Source organism: Protopterus annectens, chromosome 6.part0 (assembly GCF_019279795.1).
Source record: "Protopterus annectens isolate FY-2018-M chromosome 6.part0, PAN1.0, whole genome shotgun sequence".
Classification (NCBI taxonomy): Eukaryota; Metazoa; Chordata; order Ceratodontiformes; family Protopteridae; genus Protopterus; species Protopterus annectens.
The window spans coordinates 699327422-699352052 of NC_056737.1; the positions used below are offsets into that span (position 1 = coordinate 699327422).

General features: G+C 38.0%; 1 protein-coding gene across 1 annotated transcript in view; it reads left to right on the top strand.

Moving 5' to 3' along the window:
* Nucleotides 1-24631, top strand: part of LOC122803879 (coiled-coil domain-containing protein 170-like) — a 1585583-nt gene that overhangs the window by 821346 nt on the left and 739606 nt on the right. Inside the window, exon 7 of the mRNA XM_044073560.1 lies at nucleotides 8665-8850. Coding sequence (XP_043929495.1) covers nucleotides 8665-8850 — 186 coding nt within the window. The remainder of the gene's footprint in view (nucleotides 1-8664; nucleotides 8851-24631) is intronic.

Consider the following 24631-nt stretch of genomic DNA (forward strand, 5'->3'; position numbering starts at 1 on the left):
CCTATTATAATAACATTATATGTTATTTTATATTTTTCGTTCTCTACTTTTCTCACAGCATATTGCCACTATAAAAAATATTTTTTTTATATTTTTCCTTAAATCTCATCCACCATTCAGTCCAGTCTGTATAAAATGTTTTCATAGTAATATGCATTTTTCATGACTGTATTACTAATCTCTTTCCTTCTTCATTCAATGCGTTTTCATTTATCCCTTTTATTCCTTTGCCTGTTTTTATATATTCCTTGTTTTCCTTTATCTCTAGCCATATTGCAACATGATCAGAAAGTCCTGTTTCAACTATCACCCCCTTTCCTATAACAAAACCTTCCTATACTATAAAATAATCTATTTCAGTTCTATACATATCCATTTTGTAAGTCCATGAATGTTATCCCAAAATTTTAACTTATCATATCTTATAACTTCTAACATTTTTCTTATATCATTTCCTTTCTTTTTATTCTTGCCTCTTAGATCACAATTAAAGTCTCCTTTTATTTGAATATTCATATTTATCACTGCATAGTCTAAAATCTGATGAAATATGTTTTCCCTTTCTTTAAAATTCATATAAGCATATAATGTTATAATTATATATACTTGTTCTTTCTTTTCTAAATCTACAATGGTTATTCTTCACATTTTTGCTAAAGTTACAACCAGTATCTTTACTGTATTTCCACAGAATATGTCTATTCCAGAATAGCTCTCATTTTCCAAACTCCAGATTATCTTTCCTCCCCACAGTTTCTCTGTTTGCAATCTTCATTTGTTAAAAACCTTGTGCTTTTTAATATAATTAGATCTACATTACTTGTATTATGCCACTCCAAAATCTGTATTTTTAACTATATTCTTCTTATTATTCACATTTATAGAAAAACTCTAAAATTTTAATTTTAACTTTTCCTTAGATTCATGGTTTTATAAGTTCATAGCTAATTACTAGACTATCTTCCTTAATGGGTCATTCTAAGCCTAGTTAACTTACCTCCCAAAAGTGAGAATCAAATACTGTTCCTTGTGTCTGTGAGTCAAACACCTTAACTGTTATTTCTCTTCCATCTCACCACTATTCTTCAGGATTTTTTCTGCATTCTCCTTTTGTAATTTCTCCATAATGTACCCCCCAATGTCAGCTTCATTTTCTAACTTATTGTGCATCACCATTTCCTTAAGTAAATTATCCTGTAACCCTTCCAACTGGAGGGCTGTAATTATACATCCCTTCTTTGCCAACTAATTTCCATCAAATAGATTTCTTTGAAATGAAAAACGTGAAGTAAGGACAAATAAATCACTGCAACACCAAACTGTATGGTTAAGTGCTTTCATTAGATTTAATACAACAAACTTCTTCAGAACTATGACAGGAATCTCACACTACATTGCTAAATACATCTTAATTAATTAATTAGTTAATACATCATCAAACTCACTAAAAGTACTTAAAAGTAAAAAAAAAAAAAAAACAGTTACATGCTCAATTCAATAGTAGTACATATCATTTAAAAGACATTTGACATTCAAAGTCCTGTTTAAGCCAGGAAATCTCTCAGCATTTAAAAATACCTGCCATCTTAATTCCTTGATTTCCAAGGCAGTATTGAAATCAAAAACTTAAGATGTTATGTTAATACAATCCAACACAAAAAAGACAAATTTCTTAAAATATGTACATTCATGTTTGGCTAAAGCATTATTCAAATCCTTATTTCTAATAGCCAAGCAATGCTCATAAATTCTTCTTTATAATGCCCTAACAGTTTTACCTACATAAAAATTGTGGTAAGTGGTGCAAGAAGCTAAATATACTATGCCAAAACTCTTGCAGTTAAATCTTCCCATACTAGTAACCATTTTCTGAGTATGAGAAAAATAAATACTTTTAGAAGAATCTATATACCTACATTGCTTAGAGTTCTAACAGGGGTAAGTACCTACCGCTCCCTTAGTAAAAATGGGGAATTATATTATCCTATCTCTAAAATAGATTTAACACTAGTCACTTTCTTATAAATAAATGTTGGATGATTTCCCATTACTTTGGCCAAATCCATGTTACCCAAAATAACTTTCCAATTGCTACAAATGATTTGTTTAATAGTCTGAGAATCTGTACAAATTGGAATCAGAAAGGCGCAGTCCATTTTAGTGTTTTCCCTCAGATGGTTAGCTTTAGGGGTAAAACAACTAATTAAGATTGGTGGGAATTTGCCAATTCTGTTTTAAAAAATTTCTTCTTTGATATCAATTAATTTATCTAAAGGATATTCAAGGTGGGCAGACATAGAGATGAGCTAATTTGCTGCTTTAATGAAAGCCTCTTCTTCAGAAATATTACTACTCAAACAAATGAGTTGTCCATGGACCAAATTAAATTTCATAAACTGTGGATGTTTACTCTGAAAATGGAGAAAGTTGTTAGTATAAGTGTCCTTTCTATACACACTGCTAACACATTTTTTCTCTTTCATATCCATAGTAATACTAAGGTCTAAAAAATGGACATTAGTTCCAACATTACTTAGTTCGTACTTCAACCCACATGCGTGGCTGTTGATGTCATTCATAAAACTATTCAGCTCATTGATCGAAACATTCCAAATAAAAAACAAATCATCTATGTATCTTTTGTACATAGAAACATGTTTAAATCCATCGAGTTTAGTTAAATAAGACAATTCCCACCAACGTAAAACCAAGTTGTCAAATGCTGGTGCTACTTTTGTACCCATGGCTACCCCACATAAATGGCGATGTATTTTCCCATAAAAAAAGTTATTTTTTAACACCACTTCCAATAACACACAAATGGACTGAACCATACTGTCTCCAAAATTAGTGTGTCTGCTTAAAAAGTGTTGTAATTATACATCCCTTCCTTGCCAACTCATCTCCATCAAATAGATTTCTTTGAAACATCTCCTCAGAATCCTGCACGCATTGTCTTGTCTAGATATTGGCTTTCTCCTCCATTTCTCTCACCACTCCATTATCTGCCTCTTTCTCCATCTGCCTCTCTGTTTCTCCATGCTGCCTCTGTGCCTGAAATGGAAACAGGAAGTGTTCATGCAAAAATGGGTCCCCTTGAAACAACAAAGCCCTGGCCAAATTTACTCTTGTAATATAGATACTACCTCAGGTCTCTCCTGGAAAGAGGTTGTTGGCCTAATGGGACTAACCCGGTCACCAGTGGATAAATAAAATAAAATAAAATAAATAAGCATAACAATATTTTTAACTTAATATTCTATGTCCTTTCTTATTTCTCTCTCAAGGTTCATTTAGCATGTCTGCCCATGGATCCCCCTCTCTCAATGCAGTCTCATGTCAAAATAGTCTTGAAATGAGTTTTGCAAAAGATGCCTCCAAGAAAACCAGTGGCCCCTCCTTGGGGTCTTAATTTTGTGTTAGAAAAGCTAACACATGTTCCAGCCAAACAAGCTAATTTGGCTGACTTGAGGTCCCTAATATGGAAAACAGTTTTACTGATTGTTGTGACCTCTGCAAGAAGGGTTATCTGAATTGTAAGCTCTTACTGTGAGCCATCCTTATCTCATTTTCCATAGGAACTGGGTTTCTTTCAGAAATAATGCTTCTTTTATGCCTAAAGTGGTATCCAAGTGTACCTTAAGCCAAACTAGCCACATCTCCATTTTCCTTCCTGAAACTAAAAATGAAGGAGAAAGGGTAATCCATACCTTGGATACCCATTGACAACTCAGGTACTATCTTGACAGAACTAAATCTTTCAGATCTTTGGATCAATTGTCAATTTCTTGTGTAGGTAACATGAAACAATAATCTGTGTCAAAGCGGACTATTTCTAAATGGTTGTATAAGGCTATTACCTTTTGTTACTCGCCATAACAATACTCTTCCAGACAGGTTCAAGGCCTACTCTGACTGGGACTTGGCTTCATGCATGGCTTTTTGGAAATATTTAGATTCCAGAAGTATTCTAGAAGCTGCTACTTGGTATTCTGTACATACTTTTATAAAGCACTGTAAGCTTGATCCCTTTTCTAGGTCCAAATCAGGTTTTGCTAGCACCATTCTCCACGGACTTTTGAACTGTTCTCCTTCCACCTCCACAATGTAGGTAATCTACATGTATAGTTAATGCTATTGAAGCAGTGATCAATATGATGAACATAGTACAGTCACATAAGCAAAGCTTACTATAACAGTAGATGTTCGAATGATCAGTGCTGCAGTACTCACTCCCTCCCACCTTCCATCCCACTTGTTTTTAGATGTGTTTTTATGCCAGGGTGTGGATATTTATTTTTTGTTATTCCTATCATTACACTATCAGGGCTCAACCTCCCCCTATGTGCTGATACAAAAGCTCTGAAGGACTTTGTGTTCAAACTTGTCTTCAAGTCAGCTCAGCTCAAGCTGCCTGACAGTTTGGTCATGTGTAAGGTACCTCAAAGCTTTGAAGCTGGCTGGCTGTTATATCCTTGGCAGGAAATAACCCACATAGTTCAGGCTACTGCAGCATGATCATCTGAGCATCTACTGTTATGATAAGTTTTACTTCTGCAACTTTAGTTTCTTAAGTTTTAGCACCAGTCTTTTTATGTATTTTACATTTAAGTGCATTTCTAGACTCATATAAACAGAGAGAGACTAGATAAACATCAGACTCTGCCTAATTAAGCACAACCCAGAGATATGTAATTTTGTAGTGGTCATCTGCTTGTTTTTAAAGATGTTTGTGTGGTCATCATGAAGTGCATTAAAATTGTAAGGCATTTTGCATCACCTGCTAATTGTACATGGTGTTGTGACAGTCTGTTTGAAAGGAAAAAACATTTTGTATGACCTTAATTCTTCATAATGAAACACTTCTAAGTGTGGAATTGCATTGCTTCACAGCCTGCTGTTACAAACAATTTGCTAATCAGTTCTACTTTTCCTACTGGTTTTGCTAGAACAGACAATGACTGTGCAATGCTTTAATTAAGAAAATGCATGGGGTTGTACTATTGAATGCAATGCCAGTATTTTAATGATTTTTGTAAAGTTTTCTTTAATTAACCTTAAAACCCCTATTTCATAAAAGGCAGTGTCTGAGCTCATATTGTGCAATTTTACATACAAAAATATGTTTACTAATAAAATGTGTACTTTATAATCATGTATGCAAAATTAGATTTATTTTAACTTAGACTCTCTCTACGCTGCATTCTGTTTTTCTTTCTGTATACCTAGTTAAATAGGTACAGGATACTGTGTTCACCTATATCTTGGTTTGTAATACAATTTAAGTTTATGTGCTATTTTTGCTTCTACTCAGATAGATAAATGTGTTTTTAAGAAGCCTAGTGTAAATATTCCACCTAGCAATTCAGCTATTGATATTTTTGTTGATGTTTGTGACCGACAGATTAGAGAAGTCTTTGCCTTAAATACATGCTCTAAACAGTTTTTTAATTTGTTTAATTCAGAATATGCCACGCTAAATGATTTAAAAGCTTTAATATCTATAGAAATTTGACCTGCTGACAAGGGTGGGGGCATCATTATCTTAGATAAATATCTATATTTTAGACAAATGTATGTTTTATTAAATGATGAAATGACATATCAATGTATATCTTTGACAACAGCCAGGAGTATAATGGACAAGATATCTTTTTTTGATTTATTAATCACTGGAATGATAAATGAACCATTGTTTGAATATTTTACAGTTGATCATCCTGTGATCCCTATTGTATATGGTTTATCCACAGTACCTAAGTGTCTTCATATTCCACCTATGCGCCCAATAGTGTCCATTAGGGGATGAGCTACAAAACCCTTATCCATATATGTTGAAAAGAACTTACACCCCATACTTGACAGTTGTGATAGTGTTTTAAAAGATACCAAAACTTTTTTGGAGACACTTAGACCCTTGTACAAACTGAATTCTATTTTGTAACATTAGATATAGAATCATTGTTTACAGTTATTCCGAACCAATGGGGCATAGATAATGTGAGAGAGCTGTTAAGTAATGCAGGTATTACATCTGACAAGAACCGCTTGATTTGTACCTTATTAGACATTATTTTGAATAACAACATTTTTATGTTTGGTAGGATTACTACATTCAGAAGGTTGGTGTAGCTATGGGCACAGCTTGTGCCAATAGCTACGCCAATCTTTCTTTGGTACATTGGGAACATTCCTTTGTTTTTTCTAATGAGACATACAGTAAATACATAGTATGCTATACGGTTCCCTATCAGAAGCCTGAAAGACTATAAGCTTGAAAATCAAAATCCTGAAACCAAAAGCCTGAAAATTCAAAATCCCGAAAACCCAAAATCCTGAAACTCAAAATCCTGAAAACACAAATAATGCTAATATGTCACTATAAAGACACTAATATCTACCAACTGACCCTGACCCTAACCCTAACTCTAAGGTCTGTCAATATCGCACACTCACCTGACCCGCGCCCTAACCCTAACTCACTTAAACCGCCCCTAACCCCAATATTTGTCACTATTGCATATATGCCTAACCTGCGCCCTAACCCTAACTCACTTAAACCGCCCCTAACCCTAACATAAAACCAATCAAGACACTCACCTGAACCCAACGCATGACCTAACACCACAGGGCTAACAATAGCAAAGCCACAATGACGTCAGTATGTCCATTTTGTGTTTTCAGGATTTTGAGTTTCAGGATTTTGGGTTTTCGGGATTTTGAATTTTCAGGCTTTTGGTTTCAGGATTTTGATTTTCAAGCTTATAGTGTTTCAGGCTTCTGATAGGGAACCGCTATACAAGGTTTGTGGATTATATTTTTTTGTTGTGGCAAAGTACTGAACCTAATTTGAATGTATTTATTCGATATTTAAATGAGACCACTGACTTTCTGAGATTTACACATAAGTATTTGGTTCATGAAATGGAATTTTTAGATGTGAAGGTCAGTAAAGACCAATTAAATACGGTTAGGACTAGTCTATAAAGAAAGTGAGTGAGAAAGAATAATTTTCTGCACAACACAAGTATGCATCCTAACCATACGAAACGCAATGCAATTAAAGGGCAGGTGTTTAGAGTAATGCGGCTCTATAACGATGATAATCAGTTACATGCAGCACTCCAGAAATTGAAATCTGAGATTTAGAGAGAGGTTATGGCAATCAAGCTATCGATAGGCATATTGATGAAGCTTGGAGAACTAGAGGTGATCGGTGTAAACCTTATTTTAGAGATAGACTAGCCTCGAGCCCTATTAATAATATAGAAGTAAGAAGTGTAAGAGTACAAAAATATGGGAGTGATAATAAACTAAGGATGCCATTGACCTTTGCCAGTAATATTAGCACAGTTTGTGATGTTATTAATAGGAATTGAGGTATTTTTCTACTGTGGATGGATTGAAAGATGTGATGGATAAAAAAACGGATTTCACTTTTCAAAATAATAAATCTCTGAAGAGCCATTTATGCTACAGGTCTAATGAACCCAATAACCTGAGTAAGTCTGATAGGATAGGAACCTATGCCTGTAGAAGTTGTATAGCTTGTACACACATTCACTCAGGTAGCAATTTTACACATCCGCATATAGGTTTTAGATTTAATAGTATCCATTATGCAGACTGTAAGACATCCAATGTTGTTTATTTAGCATATTGTGTGATATGTTTTTCATTTTATATTGGTAAAACCAACAGATGTCTTAAAGATAGAATATTGGAACACTATCGATACATTAAAAATGGTAAAGAGAGTAGTGCTCTGGCTATGCATAACAAGAAAGAAGGATCCTGTCATACATTTACATTTTTAGTTTCGGAGATTTTAATTAATAATAAAAGAGGAGGTTATTTAGTAAACCATGCAGAACCTGCTCAACAGAGATGGATCGTGTGATTTAGTGCTGATAAATTCCCTGGTTTAAACAATAAGGTATCCCTTAAACCTTTTTTAAATTCTAGGCCTCTGAAACATTAGGTTGTAACATTAGTTTTTTACTATTTATGACTGTTATTAATATGCAATATATATATATATATATATATATATATATATATATATATATATATATATATATGTATATTTATTTTGCACTATATTTATTATAGATTAGTATTGCAAGTAAGCTATAATGATTTTAAGTGTCATTTTTGTATGTATTGATGCTACTGTGTCTTTAAATGCTGATTGCTTTTAGTTAATGCCACTATTTAAGTTTTGTAATTTATTTATCTGTAGTCTGATGAAGGGGTTGAATCCTTGAAAGCACTTACTATATCAATAAATTTTGTTGCTGTGGTACGGCTGGTGTTTCTTGTTCATTTTTTAAGCATAAGAATTGCTTGCTGGAAGAGGAGATTGCAAAGAGGGAGAATTGTGAGAGGGGTTATTTGCATAAAGGTTCATCTAGACATGTCAAAGAATAGGTTCAGAGATCATCCATTGATAGGGAATGAATCTCCATTTCCACTATTGCCAAAGACAGCTAGACTGGGGAAGGGACATACACAAAATTTAACCTTTCTGTTTGCCTTCTTGTTGACAGGCAGCCACATACTTCCTACTGGTGTTTACCTTTGATTTTTATAATCATGCCTGCCACAAAATCTGGTATATATTGAATTATGCCTTTTCATTCTTAATGTATTTTTTATTTGTAGGTTTCAGAAGTTCTGAAAGAGCATATACTGCAAAGGACCAGAGTTGCAAATTTAGAAGAAGCTTTAGCTAACCAGGAGAGAGAATTAAAGGCAAGCAGAGAGACAATCATGAACCTAGTCTCAGAAGTAGGAAAAGAACAAAAAGCAGCAATGTCCTGTTCTGAACAACTGAAAATACTAAAGAGGGTAAGATAAAAACAATCATTATTTCTGACCATGTAAATCATATTTTATTACCTCACCTGTAAAAATTATAAACAGTAAGTTAAAACTGAAATACCACACTCTTGTTTCTGCTGAAATCTTTCGGATGCAAATTAGTGAGGCAGAGTTGTAAATTATCCAGTGAATTAGGTATCCTGGACTGGTGTGGTGCTTGTTCTATATACTGGCAATCACCAACAGTGCAAGATAATGACACATGCTGCCCCCCCCCCCCCACACACACACACATATGTACAAATCTATATATGTGTGTTACATTGAGCAAGATTTCCAACAATATGTATACTTATAACATGTTCTGCATCCTAAACCAATTTCTTTCCATATGTTTTCACCATGGTTCTGGCAATACAGCCACTGCTGGGTGCACCTAACACAATGTTTAATATACTCCCTAAATCTGCCCTAACATGCTTTGTGCCTATACAGGCTGTTTCTGTTGTGAAAACACCTACAGTGTCACAGATATGCACATCACACAGCAGGAGCAGTCTGTGTACCCTTAATCAAGGTAGTGGTATTTTATGAAGGGTCTGTAGTACAAATGAAATGAATGGTTTATGTGAATCTGCATCTTGACTTGAACTATATATAGACACATGTACACATCTTTCTGTTTAGTTTTCAAACATCCCCTCAAATAAGAGTGATGGCTTCATTGCTTAGACATGCCTGTCAGACAGACTACTACGCTGTGTGTCTTTCAAAGCTCCACTAATAGTCCATGTAGGGCAGTCTTCTGTGCACTGTAGGAAAGTACACAGTTCTGAGCATCCTCAGTACACTGCATGCTTTCCTGAGGTGGGCAAATCACAAAATTGTCATGATTTTGTTTGAACATGATTCTGTGCGGGAACTGCACACAAGTGCATCATGTTTCAGATGAGATCAACTGTGTTTCTTCATATGGATAGTGGAATTCATCTGTGAATTCAACATTTTTTACAGAGTAAAATTATCGCTTTACATGTATGAAATGGTGGCAATCAGAACCGAACTCCAAAATGCTTACTTTATTTCTGCAAAGGAATGATTTTAAGTATTTGCAAGCATTAGAAAGCAAATTCAGCTTTCAGTATTTTCAGCAAAGTTCTTCATATTTTATTTTAAGAAATTTTAATTATCTTTTCACTGTAATTGGTATTCCTATTGGTTATTTCAGTTTCTAGGATTTGTGTTATAATTCTTTTTTTTTCAAAAATCTTTATTTTTATTTTTATGTTAATACATTTTAACAGACAAGAAGTCATGTTACAATTCTTACTAATTTGTTTTGGGAGCAGGATGAGAGGAAATAAGCCATCTGTAGTTTATTTTAGTTTTATATCAATATTTTATTAATTGTTAAGGCCGATTTTCATTGGAGGCTTATAAACACTGCCTGGTTAAATTACTTTCTCAAAGTCATACACTAGGCAAATAAAGACTAAAGGAATCAGACCTTATGACTGCTTGGTGAAGATCAGTGACAACTCATAGCCTTAGCCCTGAATAATTGTTTATCTGAGTTTTTTTGGTGCTATTTTGTAGTTTAAACATAATGAATCTGTCTTAATTGAGGCACAAGCCTCATGTGATACTGCATGTCAGGAAACTATATTTTGTAGTGTTATTTTAGGAACTCAGGAAAAAAAAAGTTATTAAGAGCCATACCTCGTCCTTACCATAATGACTCTCACCAAATAAATTAACCAAATAAAGAGTGAGGATAACTTTTAAGTGACTTTGTTTTTTTGTGTAAGGGGTTTTCATTAAAACAAAAAATCTTGCAAGATGTGACATAGGTTCAAATGGATATGACAAGAAACAACTATATAAAATAACCTGCCAAACATTAATGTGTGCATGTATTACAAAGGCTAAAACTAGACATTTAAAAAAACTGTTTACATAACAGGTGGGAATAATAACTTCTTCTTATAATGGCAGCACTTTTCATATTATCTTTGAACGTGAAAGATCACACAGGTATATACAAAAGCTAAAGAGTCGTGAAGTGTATTAAGAAATGTAGAGTGCAAATAGCTGTGCTACAGGAGACTTTTGGAAAGAACTGAGCATGTGAATTTGATAAAGAAAGGATTTCAGGATGGTTATTCAGTGGAATATCTGGGACAACAGAAAAGGGGAGTACTTATATTAATTGCTGGAGGACTTCCAGTAGTGATAAAAGAGCAAAAAAAAAAAAAGATAATGGTGGCATATATTTAAATTCCACCTAAAACTGCTACACTGAAGCTTAAGAAAATTCTGGGAGAAATAAACAACTTTCAGCAGGGAATATTACTTAAATGTGGGGACTAGAATTTGATTTGCGACAGTGAAGATGTATCGGGGTGGGGCTAGAAGGGAAAATATAAGAAAAGAGGGCAGATTTTTGAAGAAAATTATGAAAATATTTGGTATGGAATTATTCCCCAAAGTGCAAAAAACTGGGCCAAGCTAGATAGAAATTATATTTCACAGGAACATGTGCATTTAATTGAAAGTTTTGATACACATCCAGTAACTATTTCAGATCATGTGCCAATAATAACTAAAATAAAAATGCAGGGTAATTGATTAAAAATGAGACACTGGCTTCCCCACCTATCTGTTAAAACAGAGAGGAATTTAAGGAAAGGGTAGTGGAAATTATTCAGGAACTACAAGACAGAATTTTCTACAGAAAATATAGCTAGTGAGCAGGATAAAGCAAAAGTGCAGTTTAAAAATAGGGTAGAAATAAAGAAAAAGAAATATGGTTAAGAAGCAACAAGAATTATTTAGAAGGACTGACAAAGGTTAAAATATTGCAGAAAATGGGAAGTCTCACAGAACAAGAAGAGGCACAATTGCAGAGTTGTTGATGTTTGTCTTTTGGCTTTTCCCAGTAAGGGGTCGCCACAGCGGAATTCCGGTCCACTAATGATTGGCAGTAGATTTTTACGAACGCCGAGGTGCCAGCTCCAATTTCAACCTTCAACAAAGGCACGCCCATTTATACATGTCTTTCGAATGCCCACCCAACCACGGGGAGGACATGCAGACTCCACACAGAAGGCACTCCCCACACTCCAGCCGAGAATCGAACGGGAGAACCTCTTGCTGTGAGGCAACAATGCTACAGCTGCACCACTGCACAATTGCAGGGTGCTAAAGAGAAAATAAGGAACTATCTTTATAATATGCATGAGTTTAGAAAGATTACTGTTTAACAACTGTTTTTTGATAATAACTCCAGAGCACTAAAACTTGTAGCATTATGGTTCAGGCAACAGAAAGTAGAAAGGGTTGTTGCCAAGCTCAGGGAGTCTATTACAAGGAAAATAACCAGACATCCTGTAATGGTATTTTCTGAAAGTCTGTATAAAAGAGAAATGTGGAAATCAAGAAGTACAAATGGAAATATTTATGAAATAATTAAATATGCCAAGGTTAGCAGTTGATGAGGCTCAATTATTAACAGTGAGGATAGGAGGAGATGAGGTAAAATGGTGATGTATAGCAAATCTGTAGGAAAGTTTCCAGGAATTGATGTATTTCTGTGGAAGTCTGGAAGCTAGGAGAGAAGAAAGTGATAAAGATCTGGAATGTTTTGTTTAACAGTATTTTAAAAGGAGAAGTACCAACATCCTGGAAGAAAGTTCTGTGGACTGTAATACCTAAAGATGCTAAAGACCCATCAGATCCAGCTTCATATAGGCCCACTTTTTAAAGTTAATATTTTTTTAAACAAGAAACATCTTTATTAAATTATTATGTATGACATAGGTCATATTACATTTATATAAATGAAAATAAACCATAGCAACACAATCTCAGTTGCAAAGATTATGCATGACAAACCGTTTCAACACAACTGTAAACATCATACATCACTTTTAACATATTCATATAGGCCGATTTTGATTCTAAACCATGATTATAGAGTATTTGTGTCTATAATGGCTAAAGGAATGGCAAATGTGATGCCAAAATCGATAGATATGGATCAATGTGGTTTTGTGGAGGGGAGACAAATATTTGACAACATTGATAGCGCAATGATAATCCAGAGGGAAGCAGAATATAAGCAAATGCCACTCTTGTTGGTGGGTCTTGATGCAGAGAAAGCATTTGACAGAGTAAGCTGGGATTTCATGGGTAGGGCAATGGAAGCCTTTGCATTCCCTGATGTAATAATAAGATTGATTAGGAGGATATATGAGGTCCAGGGCAGCCGCAGTGGTGCAGCGGTTAACGTTGCTGCCTCACAGCAAGAGGTTCTCTGGTTTGATCCTTGGCTGGGGTGCCTTCTGTACACAGTCTGCATGTCCTCTCTGTGGTCATGTGGATTTCCTCCGGGTGCTCCGGTTTCCTCTCACATCCCAAAGACATGCTGTAGGTGGATTGGACACTCTAAATTGGCCCAAGGTGTGAGTGTGTGCATGTGTGTGCCTTCTGTGGAAGGTTGGGTGCCGGACTGGCAACTCGACAACATAAAAACTCCACTGCCATTCATGAGCGGACAGCTGATCCACTGTGGCAACCCCTAAATGGGAAAAGTTGGAAAAAGAAGGAGGATATATGAGGAATTAGAGGTGAAAATTAAAGTCGAGAAGGGCCGTCTGAGAGGTTCTGTTTGAAAAGAAGAATGGGCGGGGGTGTCCTTTTTCTCCTTTGTTATTTGCCTTATATTTAGAACCATTGTCAAAAAAATAAAGGGCTCAGAAATTCAAGGATATAATTGGTGTGGCAACCAAGAAAAGTTGACTTTATTTGCAGATATTATTATTTTGCACCTGATAAAACCAGAAAAGGATATTTCAGTGTTGTGGAACATTCTGAGACAAAAGTTAATGAAGATAACACAAAGGCAATAGCTATAAATTACATGCCTACACATGAATTGGTTCAATAATACCCTATATTTATGGGGCCATGATAAAACAAAGTCTTACGAGTATAGGTTAAAAAGGATTCTGTTATGACAGGTAAGGATATGTGGGAAGAGACTAAACAAAAGATGACACAAAAACTGAGGAGCTGAACGCTCTGTTTAATGGCTATGGATAGCAAGATACAAGCAGTGAAAATATGTTTAGTCCCTTTAGTTATATACACAGGCCAGGCATATTTTAAAACCAGAGGATAAGTTATGGATAGTAATTAACAAAGAGTTGAAAGATCTCAGAGGGTAAGAAGGCAAGAGCCAAGTGGGATAAGCTGATCTTTCTGATAAAACAAAGTGGTTTATGATTACCTGATTTGAAGGGATATTTCAGGGCTATAGAGTTAAGGTGCCTATACATAGTGCAAGCAGAAAGCTGTAATTTAAAGTGGAAAAGGATGATGATGAACTGAGGGAAGCTCAAGAAATAAGGAGAGACTGGGTTTTTTGAGATACAGATTCTTAATAACAGTAACCATACAGAATATTGTATTCATGAAGTAGCAGAAAACATTTTAAGAACTAAGCCAAGACAGAAATGGAGAAAGGGGATTCTGCCAGTAGGAATGACTGCAATTAGGGGTACAGAGAATAGGCAAGAGGGGGCTGGAATTTTCTGGATAAAACTGGTAAAGGGACCAACGTATTTATTTATTATTTATGTATTTATTTTACATTTGTTAACCGGGAAATTCCAACTGGACCAGGACCATTTACAGTGGAGGCCTAGGGAGAAAAGCTCAGAAACATTGTTACAAAAAAAAAAAAAAAAAAAAACAAGAGAAGCAAATTGTTACAGTGTTATACAAAGATCATTTAAATAATACAACATGGAGTTAGATATTTTTCCAGACAAACACTGAAAATATATAAAATAAATTGGAAAAAGACATTTTCCAGGAGAAACAGTCAGGAATTCCATTTAATATACAGGTGTATAATGATTGTGACAAAAAGAGGAGCAATCACCCGCTATGACCAACTAATAACCAGAGTTATTGGCTGGGATTAATACTGTAGAGGGTTAAAGTGAGTAGCTTGGAAGTTGGAAAAAGAAGGGGGGTATGGGAGAGTAAAGGTTAATTGATACAAGGACATAACCAGGTGTTTAGTAGATGTGATTTGAGGGGGGGGTTTGAGTTGTGGGGTGGTAGATGCAGTGGTCAGAGAATGGGGGAGGGAATTCCAGTTTTTAGCAATGGTGTGAGAAAACAGTGCTTTGCCTGCAGTATTGTTTGCCCTGGAGATGCAGAGGAGATATTTGTCACTAGATCAGAGATGCTGATTTGCAGTGTAATGCGTAGGAAGATTGGATATAGATGGGTTTTTTTCAGGGTACTTAAGGATGTTATATGCAGTAACTAGCTGGTGGTAGTTAAGTAGTTGTGGTAACTCTAGCCATTTTAGTTTGTTTAGTGCAACACAGTGATGTGTTCTGTAACTGGAGTTTGTAGCAAACTTGGCTATCTTATTGTAACAGGATTCTAGCTCGTTTAGGTCAGTTTTTCTAATATGGGTGAAAATAGGTGCTGCTTACAGTAGTGTGGACAGAAGGTGAATCTGGGCAAGAGTGACTCTTGCTTGGTGTGAGAGAAAGTTTTTGCGCCTATATAGTGTGCCCATTTTTTGTGAACCAATTTGATGGTTTGTGAGATGTGGATATCAAAGTGAAGATTGTTGTCAGTTTCAGTACCAAGAAGTTTGGTGTGGTCAGAAGGGGAGATGGTAGTGCCGTTTTTAGAGGTGATGGAAAAGGAGAGGAGAGCTTTTGATTTGTTAGGGGAAAATAGTAGTAGTTTTGTCTTATTGGGGTTTAGGATTAGTTGGATACCTGAGATATATTTTTCTATAGTGTTAAAGATTTCCTGGGTAAGATGCTGTAGAATGGTGGGAGATGAGGCAGTGCAGATCAGGGCTGAATCATCTGCATATTGAATAAGTGTGCCATGCTGGGTAGAGCTATTCAGGTTGTTTGTAAAAATAGAAAAGAGAAGGGCCCAGTATAGACCCTTGTGGGGCTCCTCTGGTAGTTGGATGTTGGGGGGATAGTGCTCCTTGCCATTGGACAGATTGTTGTCTGTCAGATAATTAGTTTCTGAACCAGGCTATGGTAGATGGGGTGAAAGATAGTGAGGCTAGAGAATCTAACAGAATGAAGTGAGAGACCATGTCAAATGCCTTTGAGAGGTCCAAGAAAATGTCTGATGTATATTTATTGTCGTTCATGTGAAGGTTAACTAGATTAGAGAATGAAAGAAGAGCAGTGGTTGTGCTGTGATGAGGGTGGAAGCCATGTGTGGTAGAGAGGAGTTGATGTGTGTTCAGGAATTTCAAGACTTCCAAATGGATGCATTTCTCTAGAATTTTAGATAGGGGGTATAAGATGGCAATGGGTCGGTAGTTTGAAAAGTCATAGGAGTTACCCCCTTTATGAAGAGGAATAATATAAGATACTTTCCAGAGTTTGGGAATATAGAATTCCTGTATGGAGCAGTTGATTAGGATGGAGATGGGATAAGATAGAGAGTCAGAGGCCATTTTTATGAAGGTAGCAGGTAAGTTATTGGCTGCAAGGGTGGTGGGTTTAAGTTTTAGAAGGAGTTTCTTAATTGTAGAGGTGGGGACAGGTGATAGAGTAAAGGAGGGAGTCTTTTCTGGTTGATTGGTTTGGGTATGTGATGATGCACTATGATTGGTTAGCTGGTTGGATAGAGCCAGGATGGATTTTGTTATTGCTTCTCACCTCAGTATTTTTTGTGTAATATTATACTTTGTAATTGAAATGTATTTTTGGAGATTTTCTCCTTGGGTCTTCACTGAAAATGGGCCACAAGCCCAGTTGGACTAACCCGGTTAACAAATGTCAATAAATAAATAATAAATAATAATAATATTGAGTGGCTATGTCTAAATTACTATCTGTAGAGTGTGGAGCTGGAGTAGTGGTTTTGCCTGATTTTAGGTAAGGAGTTAATAGAATGCCAGAATTTTTGAGGATTTTCTGAGTATTTGTTTTGGGCACTGAGGAAGCAGTTTTGTTTGTTTAGTTTGAGCCTTGGCCTGATTTTTAAGCTGTTGGTAGCTTTGCTTGGAACTGGTGGTGTTTTTTCTTTTCCAGATTTTCCAGCCTTTATCTCTGGCTTTTAGTAGGGCTCTAGTGCCCCTACTTAACCAAGGTGCATAGTTAGCTTTCACTCTAATTTTCCTACTGGGGGCGAGTTTGTTAAGAATGTTAATAAAAGTAGTATTAAAGTAGTCAACTGCCTGGTCTAATCCAAGGGTTTGTAGTGGTTCCCAGTTACAGTGGCTGAGAACAGTATTGAGATAATGTGGGGTAAGGTTGCAGTCATCCCATATTAGTTTGTAAACAATGGGTTTGGGTAGGTTGGAGTGTTTGCGTATTAGGAATGTGGGGAAATGGTCAGTGAGACCATCTGGAAGGCAACCTACCTGGTAGTTTTTTTTGGGGTAGATGATCAGAGTCCAATCAAGAATAGATTTTTTCTTTCGATTTTTTATCTATTCTAGTGGGCTCTTCAATCAGTTGACAGAACCCATATAGATTAATGTGGTTAGTGGGGTTGTTGGAATCACAAGCTGTCGAGTCAGTATTTAGGTCTCTTAATAGGATAGTATGTTGTGGTAGGTTATCTGTAGTCCAGTGTAGGATTTCTTTTATAATGAGAGAGTTGTTACCTGGGGATATATAGCAGCAAAAAATATTGATTTTCTTAGTTTTATTTATGGAAAGGACAGTAAACAGGATTTCAGCATTTAGAAATTTGGGTGGTGTGGTCTGGAGGAGTTGGAGGTTCAGTGTGTTCTTAAAGAGTATGGCTACCCCACCTCCTTTTCTGCCTACTCTATCCAATCTAGGGTATTATAACCTGGAGGGAGGAAGTCTTCATTTTGGATGCTAGGGTTTAGCCATTTTTCTGTGATTGTCATATGTCAGGAGTGTAGTGGTCTATAAATGCGTGCATTTCAGATATCTTGTTGGTGATACTTCTTATGTTGATATTAAGAATCATCAGGTCAGATATCTGTTTGGTTTTGAGAGGGCCTGGATTAGGGTGCATATCACCAGAGGTTAGTATTTCTTTATTGATGATAGTATGTGCTTTATAATTTTTATTTGTGAGTTGGATCTATATGAGTTTTTTCTAGAGTTATATCTTGGTATTGTAATGATGTGCGAGTAAGGTGTAGTATTAAGATTTAGAATTGTAGGGCTGATGAAGAAGTTTGTGTGTGTTATATGACATGTGTTATTGTATAGAGGTAAGATGTGAAGTTGTTAAATCTCGCCGTTTATTCTCAATGATGGGTTCGGAGCCGATCCTCGGCTCCGACACGGCCGATAGCAAAAGCTCAAGGTTTGCCAGTAGCTTAAGACCAAGCCCCTTATCCCACAATGCACTGCTAGAATTACCTCAGATCTAGTTTGCCGTGGCAAGAGAGATCTCGGTGATCCAGCTAGCTTGGACCATTTTTGGGAAAAAATAACATCAGGTCTATTTAAAAAGTTCTCCTTTTTGTTTAAAAAATAGTGTGTGTTAGTATTAGGTCTTTTCAATATATAATCTATAGTTTCAATAGTTATAAATAGTTTAAAAGTTAGTGCCTTGTTGGCTTCTTTGTTTGTGTGGGCCTTTAGCCCTATTTACTCTTATTAATCTTATAATAGTCAGGCTTTTTTACTGTGGGCCTCTTTAGCCTTATTTTTGTAATCTCTAGTTACATTGTTATAGATAGTGCCCCTTTTGGGCTTAGTTGTTTGTGGATCCTTACAAGTGAAAGGACTTTACTGTTTTACCTTTTGCAGTTTACTCTTTGTTTTATTTAAATATGTCGGATGAGAAGGACAAATCCCATCTAAAATCGGGTTTTAAAAAATGCCCATAATTGTGGGCAGAAAATGTCCATCACTGACGGACACATTCAATGTGTCTACTGTTTGGGGGCTAAACATCTCCAAGACACCTGCAGCATTTGCCACTCCTTTTCTTCAAGAGTCCTCTTGGAGAGAAGGAGGAAACTTATAGACAGGGGATTGCTACAGCAATCTTTTTCTGAAGTGTTGAGTAGCCATGAGGGTACTAGTACGTCCTCCAAATCCTCAAAATCCAAATCTTCGCACAAAGTGACACAAAAGGCAAAACTTTCAGAAGGAGGGTCATCGGTTCCTCAGACATCAGAACCAAGTGTACCTTTAATTCGGAGCCAGCTCTCGGTATTGGAGCCGGTCTCTGAAGTTCCTTCTTCCCCTCTGCTCCAATCAGCACCTTCAGTGCATTCAGCTATGTCCTCAGTCAGCCTTTCAGATTTGGACATGGATCCGCTAGTGCAGAAGCTTTTACAGGCACCAGGACTTGCCAAATTGTTGTCGAGCCCGACCAGCTCGTCAGTGCTGAAGACCATGGAGCCGGATTTGTCTACTCCTCCTCCGAGCCGTACTGGACTCTCGGAGCTGAAGGAAACTGAACCCTTGGTTGTTGAACCACTGGAGCCAATACCCACACCGGTGTTATCAGCTCCATCTACTCGGATGTCCTCAGCACCGACCAAAAACTCTAGGAGCCGACGCTTCCCCATCGGGTCCGGGGAGGATAGTCAAACCAATTTGTTGGTGCCGACTCTTCCTCTTGGGGCTTTGGCTCGGATGAGTTTGGCTCCTACCATGGGGTCAGAGCCCAAAGTTTCAGTGTGGGAGGATCATACGGTACTTCCGAGTCCATCCACTCCTTCTCGTCGGAGCCATGGTGCCTTCAATGCTATGAGGAGAGTTTTGTCTCCAAAGACAACATTAGCATTGGTTCAGCCTTCCCTCTCCCCTCATGCTCCTGTGTCTGCTTCTTCATCTACCAGTCCCTCTAAGCGTAGAGACCCCAAGCCTCAAGTACCCCCACAGGGTGTCCCCTACTCTTCTGAGACATCCCCCAGATCCCCCCACTGAGGAGGTGCCCAGGAAGAGATTGTGCAAGAGGAGGCACTTAGACTTCCTACAGGAGTCCTTGACATCTGACACGGACTTAGATGAGTCAGAAGGGTCCCCTTGATCCCCCTCTGAGGATATCTCCTTTGCAGAGATACTAGAGATCCTTAGTCAGAGGGACGATTGGCAGTCCAAGACCCCTACTGAGGATGAGTCCATGCTCTTGAAGGCTTTTGGGTCTCAACGTTCCACTTCTTGGGTGTCTACGCCTCACGAAGAGCTCATGAAACTGATTTCTTGTAAGGCGTGGGAGTCACCAGAGGCCATGGAACCTGTTCCTCGTAAACCCAATAAAATTATGTCTGCCCCAGTGGACAAGCCATTTTTGACAAAGGGAGTGCTTGTTAATGCCATGGTGGTAGCTGAGACATCCACCTCTATCCATCCATCCCCCTAACAGAGATTCTAGGGTCATGGATAGATATGGGAAGCACATGTTTAGTTCAGTGACTTTTTCTCTGTGATCACTGAACTACTTAACTCACTTTACGAGACTACAGAGATACCTCCTGAAAGAGCTAGGAGATACTCTCCAGGGTATGGTAGCTGCAGGGGTGGCCAATGAAGTCAACACCCAGCTCGCTACCCTAAACTCAGTAGTAAACTCGTCCATGCGTCTCATATCCTATGCAGCTGATGGTTCGAGTAGAGCCACTAGTTCGGGCATTGCTCTTCGAAGACAAGCCTAAATGCATCTCTGTTCCTTTGCAGAACCCTTTAAGTCTTCCTTTATTAATACCCCATTCGATGGCTCATCACTGTTTGGGCCCAAAGTAAGGAAACTTTAACCAGGTGTGAGTAGGAAGGCAAGACCTTATCTACCATTGAAGTCTGTTTTTCAACCCCTACTCGGCCCTACCCCAAGGGCCCTAGGGTAGGGAAAATGTGGTTCTGAAAAGCACATGCAGCCTTTCAAGACACACATGGAGAAACCCCCTCTAGAGGCAGAGGAGGGGGTTATAACAGAAGACACCACCCCCGCGGCAGAGGGGGTCTGCAAGCAACAGGGTGACAGGGGTCAGTTCTCTGGTCAGCCCTACCAGTGCCCCTGAAAGGGAGTCCAACTGTTCGGCTCTGGAGGCAGTCGGGGGTCACTTATCTTTGTACCCAGAAGCCTGGCTAAACATAACATCAGATACTTGGGTACAAAGCATAATTTCTAGAGGATATTTCATTTAATTCAGTTCTCTTCCCCTCCCATTCCCGTAAAGAGAATCCCAGATGTTCCACCCAATCTCAGGGAACAAGCAATCGTAGAGGTCCACAGATTGCTAGAAAAAAAGAGTCATCCAACCAGTCCCAGCAGACCAAGTTGGATTCGGAACTTACTCAAGATTCTTTTTGGTACCAAAGAAAACGGGGACTGAAGACTTATCTTTGACCTCAGCAGACTCAACCAGTTCGTAAAGAAAGAGAAGTTCCGAATGGTCATGCTTCAGTCCATTCTTTCCTTCTTAGGGAAAGGCGATTGGTTGTGCTCCATAGATCTCAAGGATGCGTACTATCACATAAAGATGAACAGATGCTCCAGAGATCACCTGCGCTTCCGGCTGGGAGCCAATCATTACCAGTTTTGAGCCCTGCCCTTTGGTCTCACTACAGCCCCCAGAGTGTTCACCAAATGCATGGCAGTGGTCACAGCTCACCTGAGACATCTAGGATTCCAGGTGTTTCCATATCTAGACAATTGGCTCTTAACCGCTGCCACCAGGCATCAATTGATTCAGGCAACACAATACACTCTGACACTATGCCATCAATTGGGCATTACAATCAACTTCGAAAAGTCTGCTTTATCACCATCGCAGTATACCATTTTTATAGGAACAGAATTAGATACCTCAACTACCACTCTATGTCTCTCTGTCGAAAGAGTCTCTCTTCTCCGCCAAAACATCAGCTTACTGGTGTCAAAGAACAAAGCTACAGCAGCAGAGGTATTGAAAGTACTAGGTTTGATGGCGGCAGCAATCCTGGCTATACCACTCGCAAGGATGCATATGCAAATTCTTCAATGGCTCCTCTTTGCTCAGTGGTCTTACCAGAAACTACCAATGCACCACATGATTCTCATCATGGATTCTTGCAGGAGAGACATTCGGTGGTGGTTGATGTCTCTTCATGTCACAATCGGAAGATTCTTTGTCCCCCCAGTAGCCACTGTGACCACAGACGCTTCCCTGATAGGATGGGGGGGGGGTGCATTTTCAGGGAAAGACTGCCCAAGGCACATGGACAGATCAAGAATCACATCTGCACATCAACATTCTAGAGTTGAGAGCGGTACTTCTAGCATTGCAGTACTTTCAGGACTCTCTTCCTCTAGGAACTATTGAAATTCAGACAGACAACATGTCAGTAATCTGGTACTTGAACAAACAAGGCAGAACCAAGTCTTACCCCCTTTGTCGAGAAGCCCTCATGGTCTGGCAATGGGCTGTGTTGTCCCAGCATTTTCTATTAGCAATGCACATCCCAGGAAATCCAACGTGATAGCGGACAAGCTAAGCAGGGCGATATTTCTCCCTCACGAGTGGTCACTCAAACAACAGGTTGCGGAGTTGATTTTCCACAAATGGGGCCAGCCTTGCTGCGACCTTTTTGCCAGCCACATCAATTCAAAATGCAGAAGCTACTTTTCCCTAATACCACCTCCCGGTCATCCCCCGAGAGATGCACTTCTACATGATTGGCCCCCAGGTCTCCTTTATGCATTTCCACTCTTCCCATTAATACCCAGATTTTTGCAGAAAGCAAAATCGCTGGGAAGGACTGTTATACTCATAGCCCCCTACTGGCCTCGACAGATTTTGTTTCTGTTTCTCCACCATCATCTCTTGGAAGGTCCATGGATCCTGGACCCAGTTCCGGACCTTCTGATGCACCCATCAGGGGAACTCCATCCTTCACTGCAGTCCCTGAAACTGACTGCTTGGTTAATCCACTTCGCCCTATTTGCCAGGCTTCATTCAATTTCAGAAGATACAAGACAAATTCTCTTGTCTTCTCACAAGCCATCTACCAGGAAATTATATGGCAGTAAATGGAAAAGGTTCTCAATTTGGGCCAAAATGCAGAGCATTGACCCTTTCCGAGCTCCACTATCTTCTATTTTAGAATTTTTGACAAAATTTTTTAAGGAAGGAGCAGCAGCTGCTACAGTTCGAGTTCAGTTGGCTGCATCTCAAATTTTCACCTTGGTTTTGGTGGCTCAAATGTTATGGGCCATAAATTATCTAAGACTTTTCTTAAAGGCGTTCTTCATATAAGACCTCTGATCAAAATTTCCTATTCTCCCTGGAATTTAAACCTTATGCTGTCTCAAATTATTCTTCCTCCTTTTGAGCCAGCATCTTCTTGTGATCTCAAATTTTTATCCTGGAAAACAATATTTCTTGTGGCCATTACTTCTGCCCGCAGAGTGTCAGAACTTCAAGCATTATCTATCAGACCACCTTACATGATTTTCCATGCTGATAGAGTATCTCTCAGAACAAACCCCTCATTTTTACCTAAAGTCTGTTCTGAATCAAATATCAATCAGGTCATTGAGCTGCCAGTCTTTTTTCCCAATCACTCTAGCAAATTGGAATACATGCTGCACAAACTTGATGTTCACAGACAGCTCAGATTTTATCTTGACAGAACTAGGGATATTAGAAAATCAGATCAACTTTTTGTATTCTTCTCAGAAGCAAGAAAAGGCAATCCAGTGGCTAAAACAACTTTATCTAAATGGTTATCCGATTGCATATCCTTTGTTTATGAAAATGCCAGCATGCCATTAACACACAAACCCAAGGCTCATTCTACTAGAGCCGTCTCAACGTCTTCTGCTTTTCAAGCTAAATTGCCCCTTGACAATATTTGCGCTGCAGCCACTTGGTCTAAGCCTCATACTTTTATCACGCATTACAAAGTGGATAAGGCTTCAAGGGACAGGTCTTCTTTTGGTTCTATGGTACTGAAGAACATACTCCCATGAGCCACCCAGGATTCAGGGTGCTAGGGACGCTACCCATCAGTGAGAATAAATGGCGAGATTTAACAACTTCACATATAGAAGTTATGTAATTACCATAATATTCCATGTGAATTGTTCATCTCACCTTTATTTTCACGTTCCTCCCTCCTTCCCTCCTGGCTGACTGTTGACTTAGAGGCTAGTACCATCCTGGTTATTCAATATTTCTTCTTCTCCTTTGGGAGGTGTTCTTGGTAGAAATACATAAAATGGTATGTATATGTTTGTGTGTGTATATATATATATATATATATATATATATATATATATATATATATATATATATATATATATATATATATATATATATATATATATATATGTAAATAGTGTTACAGCAAAAAAGATCTGAGGTAATTCCAGCAGTGCATTGTGGGATAAGGGGCTTGGTCTCGAGCTACTTGCAAACCTTGAGCTTTGCTATCAGTCATGTCGGAGCCGAGGTTCAGCTCCGAACCCATCAGTAAGAATAAAGGCGAGATAAACAACTCACATGGAACGTTATGGTAAGTACATTACTTCTATTTTGTTTGTATGGATGTGATAAAAGCTAGTGATATGAGTGCTAATGATAGGGATGATAGTGTTGTTAGCATGATTGTATGGTAGAGATGTTATGGTGGTGGTAGCTAGGTGATTGAGGTGAATGAGTTTATGTGGTTCTTTAGGAGAATGGGTGAAGTGTGGAGGCATGTCTATCAAATATGTGTTGTTTGGAAGTGGTAGTGGTGTATTAATTGAAGTTGATGTTGAGTGAGTGATTGGTGTAGGTGGAGGTCAGGTGGTATAGTCAGGTGATGAGAGCTTAGAG